This window comes from Thermobia domestica, chromosome 7 (genome assembly GCF_964235325.1).
Source record: "Thermobia domestica chromosome 7, izTheDome1.hap1.1, whole genome shotgun sequence".
In the NCBI taxonomy this organism is placed as follows: Eukaryota; Metazoa; Arthropoda; class Insecta; order Zygentoma; family Lepismatidae; genus Thermobia; species Thermobia domestica.
The window spans coordinates 24,040,029-24,056,510 of record NC_137460.1 but is presented as its reverse complement, the minus strand read 5'-3'; the positions used below and the strand labels follow the sequence as shown (position 1 = coordinate 24,056,510).

Genomic DNA, 16,482 nt, shown 5'->3' with positions numbered 1-16,482 from the left:
TAGACCAAAGTCAAAGTGGGCTTTGTTTAGAGATTTTACGTTCCTTTTCAGTGAGATCTTTTATAAACTGTGCTTACAATTTATCATGGGATCGGACCTAATGTGACTGAACCCAAACCATAAATCGGCTGTTCGAGAGCCCTACAAAAATACATAATCAACTTTTGTTACCAACTGTGAATTCCATAGTGCTAAAAAACAAAATAAGCGCTGTTTACCTTGTTCATGGATAACTTTTACAGCATTTAACATTTCTGTCCAATAATATAATATCATAGGCTTGGAAGGTCGTTTGGTTTTCGTGTAACTCTTAAGTAAAGTTGCCAAATCTGTGTCCCCCTTCTCCATCACTACATATAACTTCTTATCTCGCTCTTGATATTCACTGAAACAAGATGAAATTTACATACAAATATATATATCTTTTCCTTAATTATACTCTCATTTACAAATAAAAATATACAAAATCAATTGATAGCAACTGACAAAGTAAGTTTTATGTTAGCTTCGCACGATTCATATATTTTTACGTGTTAGATTGTACATCTAGCTGAAAAGTGAATTAGTGATCAAGAAATCCATTCCAATTTTTACCCACATTAGAACAACAAATTCAACAATGATAAGCCTATAAACTCGGCATAAATTAAGCCTTTTCTCCAGAATCCGAGTTCGTAATAGTTTTTGAGATGTGAGATTATTTATTTTTTCTCTGAAAAAACTTCCATAGGGAGGCACGAATCCAGTTTAGTTGTATTTGACAGTCATTGACAAAGGTGTCAACAATTACAGAAAATATACTATTCGGTAGCAAAAATCTAATGACTAATTGCATATAGTGGCCGCAACAACAAGATGGCCTTAGTGGGTGATAATCGGAACTATCCGAACAGTCGTATCCTTTTACTAGTGACATTGTAACTTAATGTGTGTCCAACGACGTTGCCATAGTTTTGGTCCCCGTTACACTGTAATTAATGACTTAGAGATGTGGGTTCTTTCTATATAGAGAAAGAAGAAATGAACAGACATTGACCAATTTGCCTGCATATATGGGTCGTTCCTTCGCAACAGAAGAAGAAATATTCTGTTGAAAGCAGGTTAAAAGTGTCGAATAACAAAGCAATATCAAGCACTTGGAGTTTTCAGATTACTTTTTTCTTCGCCAAAACATTTAAGACATTCCATTCCTTACTCATAAGAAGGACATCAGCTTTTACTCACCCCCCCCCTCCTATTCTCGCCAAGCTGTCGTCCAGTTCGAATTTTGTTGGCAACACCGAATTTCGGTGAAAATATCTGTTTCACTACCATGTAGTGGGAGAAGAATAGGTCAATAGGTCAATTTTCTATACCACCCACTAAGACTTTTAAGCTCTTGCCTAAAGATTAATCCTTTATTTTAGATAATTAATATAGAACAAATAACAATTGTATGCCAGGAAAATTACTGCTGCATAATTAATATACGTAAACATACTGAATTATTTGAACTGAAAACAAACACGGAAAGTGTCCTGAACAAAATACAGCTGAAGAATATTAAAGAATAGCTATTCCGTATTATTTAAAAGAATAACAGCAACGAATCAATAGTTAACGATAATTTCGTTTATGGTGATTCATTCTATTTTCTTTTTAACTTTCTGTTGTAATGCATAGTTTAATTTTAAAAGTAGCCATCTGTTGTTAATTATCTACTGCAGTAGGAGGTAAAATGATTAGGTGTATACTGTTTGCAGATGATATGACGCTTGTTACAGAAATGAAATCTTTGAGTTTTACGTCCCACGGTTATGCCGGTTAGGCTAAAAGAGACAATGATTATGAGAAATGAATGAAATGGTGGAATGAAGAAAGTGGGAGGAAACGGGAGAACCCCGAAAACCCACGAGCACGGTGTTTGTCCACCACAAAGTCCACACGGCGCGAGCTGGGATCGAACCAGGGACCCCAAGCACCGGAGGTGAACGCAATCTTGAATAGAGTTGAGAAAAAGACTTATAAAATGCTTCATGTGGAGTATTGTACTGTATGGAGCAGAAACATGGACATTACGCAAAAATGATGAGAAACGACTGGACACTTTCGAAATGTGGATGTGAAGAAGAATTAAGCGAATTAGCTGGGTCGTCCTGGAAACGAATGAGAGGGTGTTAGAAATGGTATGAGAGAAAAGAACAATTTTAGATATTACTAAGAAGAGGAAGACTGGTTGGGACATTGGATAAGAAGGACCTGTATCGAGGGACGTGCTAGGGGGTATGGTGGCAGGAAAGAGAGGGAGGGAGCGAAGGAGACTACAATTAATGGACAATATCAAAACTGAGAAATCGTACGTGAAGACGAATAGGTTAGCGAAAGAAAATGGAGCAAGGAAGCTTCTCAGTTGCAGCAAGTGATCTGGCGATAGTGGCAGAATATCTATGATGATGAATGTTTACTTCAACAAAACATGCCTTAAGTAAAACGGAAAGAGTTCAAAACTTACTATTGAAGAACTGTTAATAGTAAGACAGTCATCTTGTATCTTGAGAATTGCTTAGATTTAAGGTAACTTTCAGACGAAAGAATGTCCCGATATATTTGTAGGCTAGGCTTGTCCAAAACAGACATGGAAAATAATAAAGAAAGTTCGAAGTATTTTTCTTCCAGTGTTTATTAGGACTTAATTGGGTATTAGGAATCATTTTCCTTTATGTTTCTTATATCCTGTACATTACACATATAAAAAATACTAATAATAAAGAGAATCAAATAGAAACTTATTGTAAAATGCTATTTCTAGTTAATACCGAGATATAACTTTTGTATTCAGTTTACGTTTATCATTTTACAATACTGATCTACTTACTGGTCAAACAGTTTGATAACACTCGAGCTGAACTGCAGTCGACTCAGAAGCTCTATTTCGTTGAAGTAGCCTTTAGCAATTGATTCGTCTACATCTTGCAGATCAACACACTTAATAGCAAGAATCTGATTCCTCTTGGGTTCGAAGGCCTAAGAAGAAAAAAGGGAAAAGCTTACATGAAAATTAATTTCGAAAACTGCAGATCAGTCAACAGTAATCTTTCGGCTAGTTTACATTCGACAATGCTAGGAAATGGTTTATTTGTTCTTATTCAGGGATTTCTCCATTTTACAAATAGAAAGCAAATGCTCGAGATGCTACTGAATAACAACTAAACAGAACAGACTCTCAATGATAGGCAATGAACAATCTTAGTTTCGTTAGTATTATATTTCACGACTGTACTCTAAGCTAACTAAGTGGTGGGCAGGGGGGGGGGACAACAAGGCTTCTTCCCCGGGAGCCAGATTGTGGGGGCGCAAAACAACGATTCACCAACCTTAGCATCATATCCATAGAGCATAAATTGGCTTCAAAGATACTTTTGAGGACCCAAAAGGGCCCGCAAAGTTAAATTTTACTTCCAGCCTTTTGTATTTTCATTTAACTGACATCGATTTAAGAGATTTGTAAAATGTCTAAGTATAATACTGGAGACAACGGCTTGACTGTTTGTCATAACTATTCTATTCTAGAGCAACAGACTGTTGATTCATTCTACCCATATGCACATTCCGATATAATTCCTAAAACATTGTTTTGCAGTTATTATGATAAGACTGTAAGAATATGTCAAGCATGCTACTCTCAGATTATTTGGCATTCAAATACTAATTAATTTGGTGTTTTATCTTGTACTAAACTTTGTACTGCAACTTTGAAATCAAGATAAGAATGAAATGGGAGAAGAAAAAAATGAAATGGGAGAATTACTGTGAGACTAAAATCAGGTGTAGTCGGGGAGCGTTTCGGTTTGGCTGATCAGGAAGGGGGAGGGGACTAAGGCGAGTTCTTGCCCCGGGGACAACTAGTGTAGTTACGTCGCTGCGAGCTATTTAAGGACAGGCTTCAAATGAGAACCAAAACCACAACCAAGTGGGACAAACATTCACCCTTGAATTGAACATGGATTTGTGACAGCATCATACAACTCCTGAACAGGGTGATAAAATATCTCAAATTCTACAGACAAATGGAGAATTAACACACGTATTCCCCGTCTGTGGACATCCTCGTTGGACGGCGACAACCCCGCTCCCAGCTGTACGTAATTGCATTTGTCGGGTGAAACGTTGTGTGTAATACTTTCACCCGACAGCGATACCTTTCCCGTTGGGATATTCGACATTATATAAATGCCTTTGTCGGCTTTTCAACGTCTCTCACGTAAAAACGGCGCCACTTTCGATTCATGTTCATTAGATATTTTTTTTTTTGTTGGATTTCATGTATATTATCACCTCCTTCAGTTTTCAGTGTATTATCTTACCACCCTGTATATGCCAAATAGAGGAAATTATTGATTTATATTCCACCAATTTCTATTATTTTATAGGTAAAAATTAAATTATAAACAAGACAAGAATTGAAAAAATACACTAGATCGGGAATTGAGTCTGGGTCTCCAACTTGAAATGCCTAACGAACCTCACTGAAACCCCTATTATTGTCTCAGGAAACTTTCAGATTGAGAAAATCTACATACCAAGAATATCACTTATTCCAATTCTTGTTACGATTTTGTTCTCACTAACAATCAGGGTGGATTGATTTAAATCAGTCTGATTTAAATCACTTGATTTTTTAAATAAAAATCGTTGATTTAAATCGAATTCCGAAATAAATTAATTTAAAGTGAAAATAAGTAAAATCCCGTTTCTGTTCTGTTATTTCGATTATGGAAGTTAATAATCATAACACAATGAGACTCAAATGTACAGTATAGTATGAAAACAAGTGTCATGCAGAGGATTATTAGGGAAAATCCCGTTTTGAACAGGTAACGGAGCAATCACGCTTTCTTCTTTCCGTAACATTGGGTTTGGGTTTTAAAATCGTTAACTATTCCAACGGGGAAGTCACCATCGACATTTAAGACAAAAACTCTTCTTTGTGAGTGTCTGTTTATTTGTTCCCAGATAATAGGGCGTATTTAGAGGGGTCCTATCCCCACTTTTTTTTGTTAATTTTATAACTTTAGGCGAAATTTATGTATTTCATGCCGCAAGCTAGTTCTGAGTTTTCAAAAATAGGCCCCTGCCAAATATCAGTAACTTTTGTGAAAAAAAAAAGTGTTATTTTGATAAACGTTGCTGTATTTTTTCCTTAATGGTTAATCTTTTAAATTATATCTCCTATTTTTAGGTGATAGGGTAGAATCTTCATTATTCGATTAAAAAGTACCAATAAGGCTTTTTACTTCGTTTTCTTCAAGCCTGGAGGTATTTTAGAACACGTTACATATGCTTTCACGCCTTTCTGCGTTGAGGCATAGTGTGTGATGACGTCATAAATTTAAAAAGATATTTTTTGTTATTCCTATTATTATTATTATTATTATTATTATTATTATTATTATTATTATTTGGCGGGTTACATTTTGCATTCAAAAGACTGAAATTTTGCACACTCGTTCAGTCCAGCGGGGTCCAGATGTTCAAACATCTGGAAACAGCGGGGTCCAGATGTTCAAAAATGTTTTAAAAAGGGTATTTTTTAAAAAGAATAGTTTTTTTTTCGTGATTTTCCCGCCTCAGATGGAGACATATGAATGGTACCGTTTGAAAGGCTGTTCTATTCTGAAGAAAATGATGTACGTACTATGCTCCTAGGATAAATAAGAATGTCTCAGGAAACTGTTACCTGAGATCCTGTTTTATACGGGAATTTGGGGTATATGGGGAATATTATTTTTTGCGAGCTTACTTTTGCACCCACAAGATTGAAATTTTGCACATTTACTCAGTGCATCTCTCAGTATTTTTCAGATTTGTTTCAGATGTCTGCCTTAAAACAGGGGGGGGGGGGGGTCCACAGAGATAAAAATTTAAAAAAAAAAAAGATATTTTTAACAGAAAATTCCTTTTTTAGTGATTTACCCGCCCCAGATACATGATGGAAATATTTGAAGGGTACTGTTTGAAAATTCGTTTTATTCTGAAGAGAATAATGCACAAATCATGATCCTAGGATAAATAGGGATGTCTGAGGAAATTTTTATATTAGATCCGGGTCATCTGGGGCATTGTGGGAATGTTCTTAGCTCATTGTTAAATAGCTCTCAAGATAGAAGCTTGAAATTTTGTACACACATTTAGTACACCCCTTAGTATTTCCCAGTATATTTTGAGATTGTGCGTTAACCTCAGGGGAATCCAGAGGGGATAAAAATTTTTAAAAAAGTAAAGAGCCGATTACTCTCAAAATTTCCCGCTTCAGGAACATGATAGGGAAATGTGAATGTTACCGTTTCAAAAGCTGTTCTAAAGAGAGTGATGTATGTACGCATGTACCATGATCCTAGGATAAATAGGGATGATGATGTAGCTGCTTGACTGAAAGTCTATAATTTACCTTTAAAAAGAGCCATAATTTAAAAGGGTTAAGAAACATTGTTTGGGATAATTCAAAATTCAACCCCAATACTTTCACTTAAATGGCATAATTAGCATTTAATACTAATTCCTAATGCTTTTTCTTTAGTTCGCGATTTCTATTATACGAGGAAAAAGATTTGATTTAAATCAAAAAAATCAACAAAAATGATTTTTTTTTAAAAAATCATGATTTTTTTCCACCCTGCTAACAATTAACAAGGCCTAAGAGCAAACATTACGTGTCGTAAAATGAACAAAATTTATTTACAAGTCGAATTAGATCTTATTTTTGTCCAGCAAAACAGGCGGTCGTGAAATTCCCAATACAATCCCATTTATAGTAATAATCATAAATATGAACGAAAATGCGATTTTCATAAGTAGGATTCAGAGATTCATGATATACCACATCTTTCTTTCTTATAGTAGAGCTCCTCGTGGCTATATGGTTCGGATCCCACGTTCACTTTGTTTTCCTTTTTAGTTAACGTCCCATGATGATGCACCAAGGATAAGAAAGACGGTGATGATATGGATGATAATGATAGAATGAAAAGGTGGGAGGAAACGGCAGAACCCTGATAAAACTCATGCCATTACATTACAAACCCAACTTGGCGCGGACTGAGATCGAACCAGGGATCAAAAGCTCCAGAGGTGGGAGCTCTTCACTGAGCCACTGCAACTCCCTTGTAGGTTCACGAGGGTCTCATATATCCTGAATGAGACACTAAACTCAAATTAACCAACCTCTTTCTTGTAGTGTAAAATTAAAATAAGTTTATTTTACGCGATTCTGCTTTAATTAGTTTTCCCCCCTCATACAATAGCATACATCTGATTTTGTTAGACTTTTAGTCATATTCCCATTATTTTTTCTTAATTAGATTATATTCCCTTTATGCACTTGCTTATTGTTTGTTTCCTACTGCATTCATAGTACTGCACTACCTGCTCTTTAAAGAAATAAAATTAAATCAGGACAATAAGCTTTTAGGTCAGTTTTATATTTAGATTATAAACAACCAGTATCTAGTAATAGGATTAACTAAGGATTATATTGGTGGAATTTACTTTATCCGATAATTACAGACAAACTTGTTCCAATTTTGGAATATTTGCATATTGATATATCTTTTATATAATTTGAAAGTAATGTTACATACGTCGACCATCATGGAATTATGATCACTCACCTAATAGCGTGTAGAGCTCCTCCGTGGCTAAGCGGTTAGCGTACGCGCCTTTGGCTTGGGAGACCCGGGTTCGATTCCCGACGGAAGCTCGCGTGGTTCGGATTCCACGTTAATCAGTAGGTCCCGTTTCATATAGCCTTGCTGCTGAAAGGACGTTAAACTCAAATTCAACTCAACTCAACTAATAGCGTGTAGATCCTCCTCTCGCTTTCGACCCGATGTGGCAGAGTTGTAATGTCAGTAGACGTTCACTGGTATGGCCAACTGCGTTCCGCGTACTACGGCCTTCAACGCAGGATGTCCTCGATGTCCCACAGGTACTCAATAGAACTGAGACTGGAGAAGTTTGGGAGAATGGAAGATAGTGTTTTTCCAACCATTCCTGAGATGGTTAGGAGTCTTATTATCTTCGATGATATTATCGCCAAATGGGAAATAGTATAGCATGTTGGGTTGTACCTTGTCTGTTAGGACATCCGTTATGCATCGTTCACAATCACCCGGAGGCCTAATTCTTGCTCTGTAAATATGACTTACACCATAAAGCTGCCCCACCGGGAAAAGAACCTGGAACCCCGCGCAGAAAAGGCGTGCACGCTAGCAATTTGACCAACGAGGAGGGCAGTTTTTACCGACAGTTTGTTTACTTGCCCTTGTTAACATCCGTCTTCATACACTCTTCACACGCCCCCCCCCCACAATCTGTCCCTTTGAAACATCGACAGGGTTGTTGAAATTTTCCCCAGCCCAAATTTCCCAGTGTTTTTTTTGGGGGGGGGGTAAAACCCACACAAAAAAACAATAAAACCCAAAAAAGCCCACATCAAAAAATATTTACTTCAAAACATGAATCAATAATAGTCTAAATGTGATCATAATTATTGTCTTTAATCGTATTTATTAGTATGTAGTAGTAGTGGTCGGCGTATATTGAGCCGAGTCAGCAAAAATTTTTGTGACGTCATAGGTCAAAGGTCAATGACCTTGGCCCGGGGTCAATGACCTAGGGGTACCTAGGACCACCCCCTCTAAATTTTGGCAGGGGTACCATGGCCCACCCCCTAAATTTTGGCAGGGGTACATAGGACCACCCCCCTTAAATTTTGGAAATTGCCAAATTTAAAAATTGGGTATGGTAGCCTAGGACCATAGTATGTACCTCTATCAGTATTGGGGGTCTATGTCGTTCCCTTTTATGGGTAAAAAATTGCCAAAAATTGAAATTTCGGGGGTTTTTGACCTAATTTATCCCCTTGGATGAGGTATTATTACCCTATATAGTTATATGGGCGTATACAGGGGTCCATTACCTTTCATAACATATGGGTATATTAATGCACCCCTTGAAAAATTTGGGAGGGGTACTATGGCCCACCCCTTCAATTTTGGAAATTGCCCAATTTCAACATTGGGTATTATAGTACAGGACCCTAATATGTATTAGGTTAAATTTGGGTGGTCCACCTCGTTCCCTTTTAGGGGTACAAAATTGCCAAAATATAAACGTAAGCAATACGTAGTACCACGTGTTTGGTTTTTGGTCGATTTTATCCCCTTTGATGACGTGTTATTATCCTATATAGTTATATGGTCATGTATAGGGGTCCATTACCTTTCATAAGATATGGGTATATTTGTGCACTCCTTTAAAAATTTGGGAGGGGTACTTTGGCCCACCCCTTAAATTTTGGAAATTGCTCATTTTATATATTTGGTATTATAGTACTGGACCCTAACATGTATTATAATAAATTTGGGTGGTCCACTTCGTTCCCTTTTAGGGGTACAAAATTGCCAAAATATAAACGTAAGCAATACGTTGTACCACGTGTTTGGTTTCGACCCAAGTTATCCCCTTGGATGAGGTCCTATTACCTTATATGGTTATATGGTCATGTATAGGGGTCCATTCCCTTTCATAACATATGGGTATATTGGTGCACCCCTTTAAAAATTTGGGAGGGGTACATTGGCCCACCCCTTAAATTTTAGAAATTGACCATTTTACATATTTGGTATAATAGTATAGGACCCTAATATATATATATATATATTACTATAAATTTGGGTGGTCCACCTCGTTCCCTTTCATGGGTACGAAATTGCCAAATTGTTAGTACAACCACGTGTTTCGTTTTTGACCTAATTTATTCCCTTGGATGAGGTCCTATTACCTTATATGGTTATATGGTCATGTATAGGGGTCTATTACCTATCATAAGACATAGGTACATTTGTGCACCCCCGGGAGGGGTACCTTGGCCCACCCCTTTAATTTTGGAAATTACCCATTTAATATATTTGGTATTATAGTATAGGACCCTAATAGAGATTACTATAAATTTGGTTGGTCCACCTCGTTCCCTTCTAGGGGTACAAAATTGCCAAAATATAAACGTAAGCAATACGTTATACCACGTGTTTGGTTTTTGGTTGATTTTATTCTCTTTGATGAGGTGTTATTACCTTATATGTTCACATGAGCGTATACAGGAGTCTATTACCTTTTATAAGACATGGGTATATTGATGCACCCCGGGAGGGGTACCTTGGCCCAACCCTTTAATTTTGGAAATTGCTTAATTTCATCATGTGGTGTCATAGTACTGGATCCTAATATGTATCATGATAAATTTGGATGGTCCACCTCGTTCCCTTTTAGGGGTACAAAATTGTCAAATTTTAGTACAACCACGTGTTTGATTTTTGACCTAATTTATCTCCTTGATGAGGTCCTATTACATCATATAGTTATATGGTCATGTATAGGGGTCCATTCCCTATCATAAGACATAGGTACATTTGTGCATCCCCGGGAGGGGTACAATGGCCCACCTCTTTAATTTGGAAATTGCTCAATTAAACATTTGGTATTACAGTATAGGACCCTAATATGGATCACTATAAATTTGGGTGGTCCACCTCGTTCCCTTTTAGGGGTACGAAATTGTCAAATTTAGGTACAACCACGTGTTTGGTTTTGACCTAATTTATTTCTTTGGATGAGGTACTATTACCTTATATGGTAATGTATAGGTGTTCATTCCCTATCATAAGACATAGGTACATTGATGCACCCCGGGAGGGGATTCGGTATCATAGTACAGGCCTCAACATGTATCATGATAAATTTGGGTGGTCCATCTTGTTCCCTTTCATGGGTAAAAATTGCTAAAATATAAACATAAGCAATATGTTGTACCATGTGTTTGGTTTTTGGCCCAATTTCTCCCCCTTTGATGAGGTTCTATTACCTTATATGGTTATATGGTCATGTATATAGGTTCATTTCCTATCATAAGATATGGGTACGTTGATGCATCCTTTAAAAATTTGGGAGGGGTATCTTGGCACATCCACTCGGTTTTAGAAATTGTTTAATATAAGCATTTGGTATCATAGTACAGGTCTTCAATATGTACCATTATAAATTTGGATGGTCCACATCGTTCCCTTTTCATAGGTAAAGAACTACCAAAAATCAAATTTCGGAGGTTATTGACCCCTATTTAGCACATTATATGGGTATGTACAGAGGTTTATTACCTTTATATGTTTATGTTCCCTTTTAAATTTGGGAATTATCAAATAACAAAATTCGGTAAACGTTTTCTAGGACCCGTTGGTATTCCTCTTATGGCCAAATATTCAAAATTTAAAGGTTATTGACCGGCTTTATTATTGAATAAGTACAGGATTTATTACTTTTTTCATAAGACACAGGTGTATTTGTGTACCAATCTTAAATTTTGGAAGGGGGTACATTTCTTATTGTCATATCAATAATTGGTAATTGTTCTTAAAATTGGATAGTATCTCATTCATTGGGTAAATTATTAGGATCACGTGATCGGTTATTGACCTATGGTGGGATTAGGAGTCCAGGACATTGGTACATTGAAACTTTGTAGGATAATTTGAGAATTGTCAAATGAAATTACGTCATTGGTTTTGATTATTCCCGCCAAATATAAACGTAAGCAAGACGTTGTACCACGTGATTGTCCTTGATGAGGTAGTGTACAGGGATTCATTTCCTTTGTTGTGGTACTTCTTAAGTTTGAGTACATTAAACAGTTGGTTCTACTCAGGTAAACAATTGACGGACATTATTGACCTTATTGATATGATTAATTCTAAGACTTAGGTATATCAAGAGAAGTATTCTTTAAATTTGGGAATGGTGATAAACAGAATTTTAACATAAGGTGCGAAATTTGAAACAATACATTGAACTTTAGTCACAGCTCATAGTCTAAGATCATTGGTGGTGATTCATTTGAAATCTGATAGCTAACCTTATTGAATCTTATGACTCATAGACGAAAGGCAATACATGCTACAACACTGGCAAAGTTATTGTTAATGCAATTTGATTGGTTGATCACTATCTTTCCTGCAATCTGATTGGTTGATCACTATCTTTCGTGCAATCTGATTGGTTGATGATTTTCAAATCTTTGCTGTATTCAGTTTTAAGTTTTGTTTAACATTTAAAAATCTTGGTTTCGTTCAACATTTTGCACTCACTGATAAATATGATCAAAACCGTTTATTTGTTAATCGAATAGTTAAAAACCGGATAAAGTTTGACGGTTAACCGTGAAACGTAAAATTTTTTGAAATTTTTTGTTTGAAACTTTTCGTTTGAAATTTTTGTTTGAATTTTTTTGTTTCAAAATTTTGTTTGACATTTTTTTGACAACTTTTGTTTCAAAAATTTTTTTTGTTTAAAAATTTTTCGTTTGAAATTTTTTTAAATTTTTTCGTTTCAAAATTTTGTTTAAAATTTTTGTTTGAAATTTTTCGTTTCCAAATTTTTTTGTTTGAAATTTTTTGTTTCAAAATTTTGTTTGAAATTTTTTTCGCTTCAAAATTTTGTTTGAATTTTTTTTCGTTTGAAATTTTTTGTTTGAATTTTTTTTCGTTTCAAAATTTTGTTTCAAAGATTGTTTTGTTCTAAATATTTGTTTCAAAGTTTGGTTTGACATTTTTAAAAGTTTGTGCACTTATTAGTAAAGAACTGGAACTGTTTAGAACAAAAACCTCTGGCAACATTGTGGTGCAATAGTACACGTCAGAACATGGTGCAATAGTACACGTCAGAACATGATAATGAAACGTCATCAGTTTTGCATCATCGTTCGAGTTAGTATTCATGATAACATCATCATGGCTACTTGTCTGCAGTTTCTAAACACGCGTGATGTGATGAAATCATTTACCAAGATTACTGATTTACAACAGAATGTACCTTATAGAATCTTAGCTAGCCAAATGATCCCTACAGAGTTTGGATTAAGAATCGTAGTGAATCTTGAAAATGATAAGAATATAATTTTACCAGCAAGATATTTACCCATGGAAGCATCAAAACAAGAAGAACTGCTGCGTTTCTTAAATACTGGATCTGTATCTTTATGCTATAAAAGACTCTTGGGTCGAAGTCATCAGTTTGAATTTAGTACACAGCCGGATTCGTCAGCAATTGTGATGAAATCATGAATCAGCACATCAGACATAGTTGTATGAATTTGGTTGGTCGGCAACTGTGATGAAACCGTGAATTCAAACGTCAGCACATGACGTCAGCCGTAGTTCTATAAATCAACCAATAACGTGAAATCATTTGAGCAAGTGCTTTTCAGGAGGAAAGATGTGTACTTCTAACGATAAAGAGTTCATCTTCGCAAGCTATTATCCAATAAATATATTTCAAACAAAACATGTGATGATTGGTATCAGTGCTAGAACATTTGAACCTGTGATTCGATTGGGCAAAGCAGAACAATTTGGTGTACAACTGACCTGTGAAGAATGGCACGAATCGACCAAATGAACGATGAGCTAAATGTGACCATAGTCAAATCATTAGGCTCAAATCATGAAGTGGTCCTCGAAGAGAAGATGGTGCTGTTACGTAAAAGAGTAAATTCCATGTCCCTCGCAACATGGTGTATCTAACGGAAACAGAATGGAACAAATTCATCAGCGTATTTCAGTGTGTGAAACATGCAGTGGAAGTGTGCAACAAAACCAGTATATTCCTGAAAAAATGTGTTATGCATATTGTACAACATGTATCTAGATATTGTGACGGTTGTCAACATCGTTCGTGGGTGCATACCTGTATTGATAAACAGTTTATTTGTGATCAAATGGACATTGAGTTTCCACCAATTGATATTGCACTAGACCTTAAAAGACTTCAACTGGAATTAAAATTATATGCTAAAGACAAACTAGTGCAAGAAGTTCAAAATACATTGTATCGACAATATCCAGAACCACTATCTGGTATGGATGTATGTGGAGTGTAATAAAATGATCCATTTCAATGAATTGTGTTTTTTCATTTCAAGTACAACCCCAGGTTCTGACGTGTACTATTGCACCACAATGTTGTCAAAGGTTTCTGTTCTAAACAGTTCCGGTTCTTTACTAATAAGTGCACAAACTTTTAAAAATGTCAACTCAAACTTTGAAACAAAAATTTCGAGAACAAAAATTTTCAAACAAAATTTTGAAGCGAAAAAAATTTCAAACAAAATTTTGAAACAAAAAATTTCAAACAAAAAATTTGGAAACGAAAAATTTTAAACAAAAAATTTTAAACAAAATTTTCGAACAAAAATTTTCAAACAAAAAATTTCAAACGAAAAAATTTCAAACAAAAATTTCAAACGAAAAAATCTCAAACAAAATTTTGAAAAAAAAAATTTGGAAACGAAAAAATTTTCAAACAAAAAATTTCAAGCAAAAAAATTTAAACTAAAAAAAATTTTACGTTTCACGGTTAACCGTCAAACTTTATCCGGTTTTTAACTATTCGATTAACAAATAAACGGTTTTGATCATATTTATCAGTGAGTGCAAAATGTTGAACGAAACCAAGATTTTTAAATGTTAAACAAAACTTAAAACTGAATACAGCAAAGATTTGAAAATCATCAACCAATCAGATTGCACGAAAGATAGTGATCAACCAATCAGATTGCAGGAAAGATAGTGATCAACCAATCAAATTGCATTAACAATAACTTTGCCAGTGTTGTAGCATGTATTGCCTTTCGTCTATGAGTCATAAGATTCAATAAGGTTAGCTATCAGATTTCAAATGAATCACCACCAATGATCTTAGACTATGAGCTGTGACTAAAGTTCAATGTATTGTTTCAAATTTCGCACCTTATGTTAAAATTCTGTTTATCACCATTCCCAAATTTAAAGAATACTTCTCTTGATATACCTAAGTCTTAGAATTAATCATATCAATAAGGTCAATAATGTCCGTCAATTGTTTACCTGAGTAGAACCAACTGTTTAATGTACTCAAACTTAAGAAGTACCACAACAAAGGAAATGAATCCCTGTACACTACCTCATCAAGGACAATCACGTGGTACAACGTCTTGCTTACGTTTATATTTGGCGGGAATAATCAAAACCAATGACGTAATTTCATTTGACAATTCTCAAATTATCCTACAAAGTTTCAATGTACCAATGTCCTGGACTCCTAATCCCACCATAGGTCAATAACCGATCACGTGATCCTAATAATTTACCCAATGAATGAGATACTATCCAATTTTAAGAACAATTACCAATTATTGATATGACAATAAGAAATGTACCCCCTTCCAAAATTTAAGATTGGTACACAAATACACCTGTGTCTTATGAAAAAAGTAATAAATCCTGTACTTATTCAATAATAAAGCCGGTCAATAACCTTTAAATTTTGAATATTTGGCCATAAGAGGAATACCAACGGGTCCTAGAAAACGTTTACCGAATTTTGTTATTTGATAATTCCCAAATTTAAAAGGGAACATAAACATATAAAGGTAATAAACCTCTGTACATACCCATATAATGTGCTAAATAGGGGTCAATAACCTCCGAAATTTGATTTTTGGTAGTTCTTTACCTATGAAAAGGGAACGATGTGGACCATCCAAATTTATAATGGTACATATTGAAGACCTGTACTATGATACCAAATGCTTATATTAAACAATTTCTAAAACCGAGTGGATGTGCCAAGATACCCCTCCCAAATTTTTAAAGGATGCATCAACGTACCCATATCTTATGATAGGAAATGAACCTATATACATGACCATATAACCATATAAGGTAATAGAACCTCATCAAAGGGGGAGAAATTGGGCCAAAAACCAAACACATGGTACAACATATTGCTTATGTTTATATTTTAGCAATTTTTACCCATGAAAGGGAACAAGATGGACCACCCAAATTTATCATGATACATGTTGAGGCCTGTACTATGATACCGAATCCCCTCCCGGGGTGCATCAATGTACCTATGTCTTATGATAGGGAATGAACACCTATACATTACCATATAAGGTAATAGTACCTCATCCAAAGAAATAAATTAGGTCAAAACCAAACACGTGGTTGTACCTAAATTTGACAATATCGTACCCCTAAAAGGGAACGAGGTGGACCACCCAAATTTATAGTGATCCATATTAGGGTCCTATACTGTAATACCAAATGTTTAATTGAGCAATTTCCAAATTAAAGAGGTGGGCCATTGTACCCCTCCCGGGGATGCACAAATGTACCTATGTCTTATGATAGGGAATGGACCCCTATACATGACCATATAACTATATGATGTAATAGGACCTCATCAAGGAGATAAATTAGGTCAAAAATCAAACACGTGGTTGTACTAAAATTTGACAATTTTGTACCCCTAAAAGGGAACGAGGTGGACCATCCAAATTTATCATGATACATATTAGGATCCAGTACTATGACACCACATGATGAAATTAAGCAATTTCCAAAATTAAAG

The 16,482-nt window shown here is 35.4% G+C and overlaps 1 protein-coding gene across 2 annotated transcripts in view; it reads right to left on the bottom strand.

The window, feature by feature from the left end:
• Window positions 1-16,482, bottom strand: part of LOC145689916 (dual specificity protein kinase TTK-like) — a 48,393-nt gene that overhangs the window by 14,796 nt on the left and 17,115 nt on the right. For both annotated transcript variants that reach the window (XM_081764263.1, XM_081764264.1), the window contains exons 4-5: window positions 2,855-3,003; window positions 219-385 (exon numbers count right to left, since the gene is read on the bottom strand). In XM_081764263.1, coding sequence (XP_081620389.1) covers window positions 219-385; window positions 2,855-3,003 — 316 coding nt within the window. The remainder of the gene's footprint in view (window positions 1-218; window positions 386-2,854; window positions 3,004-16,482) is intronic.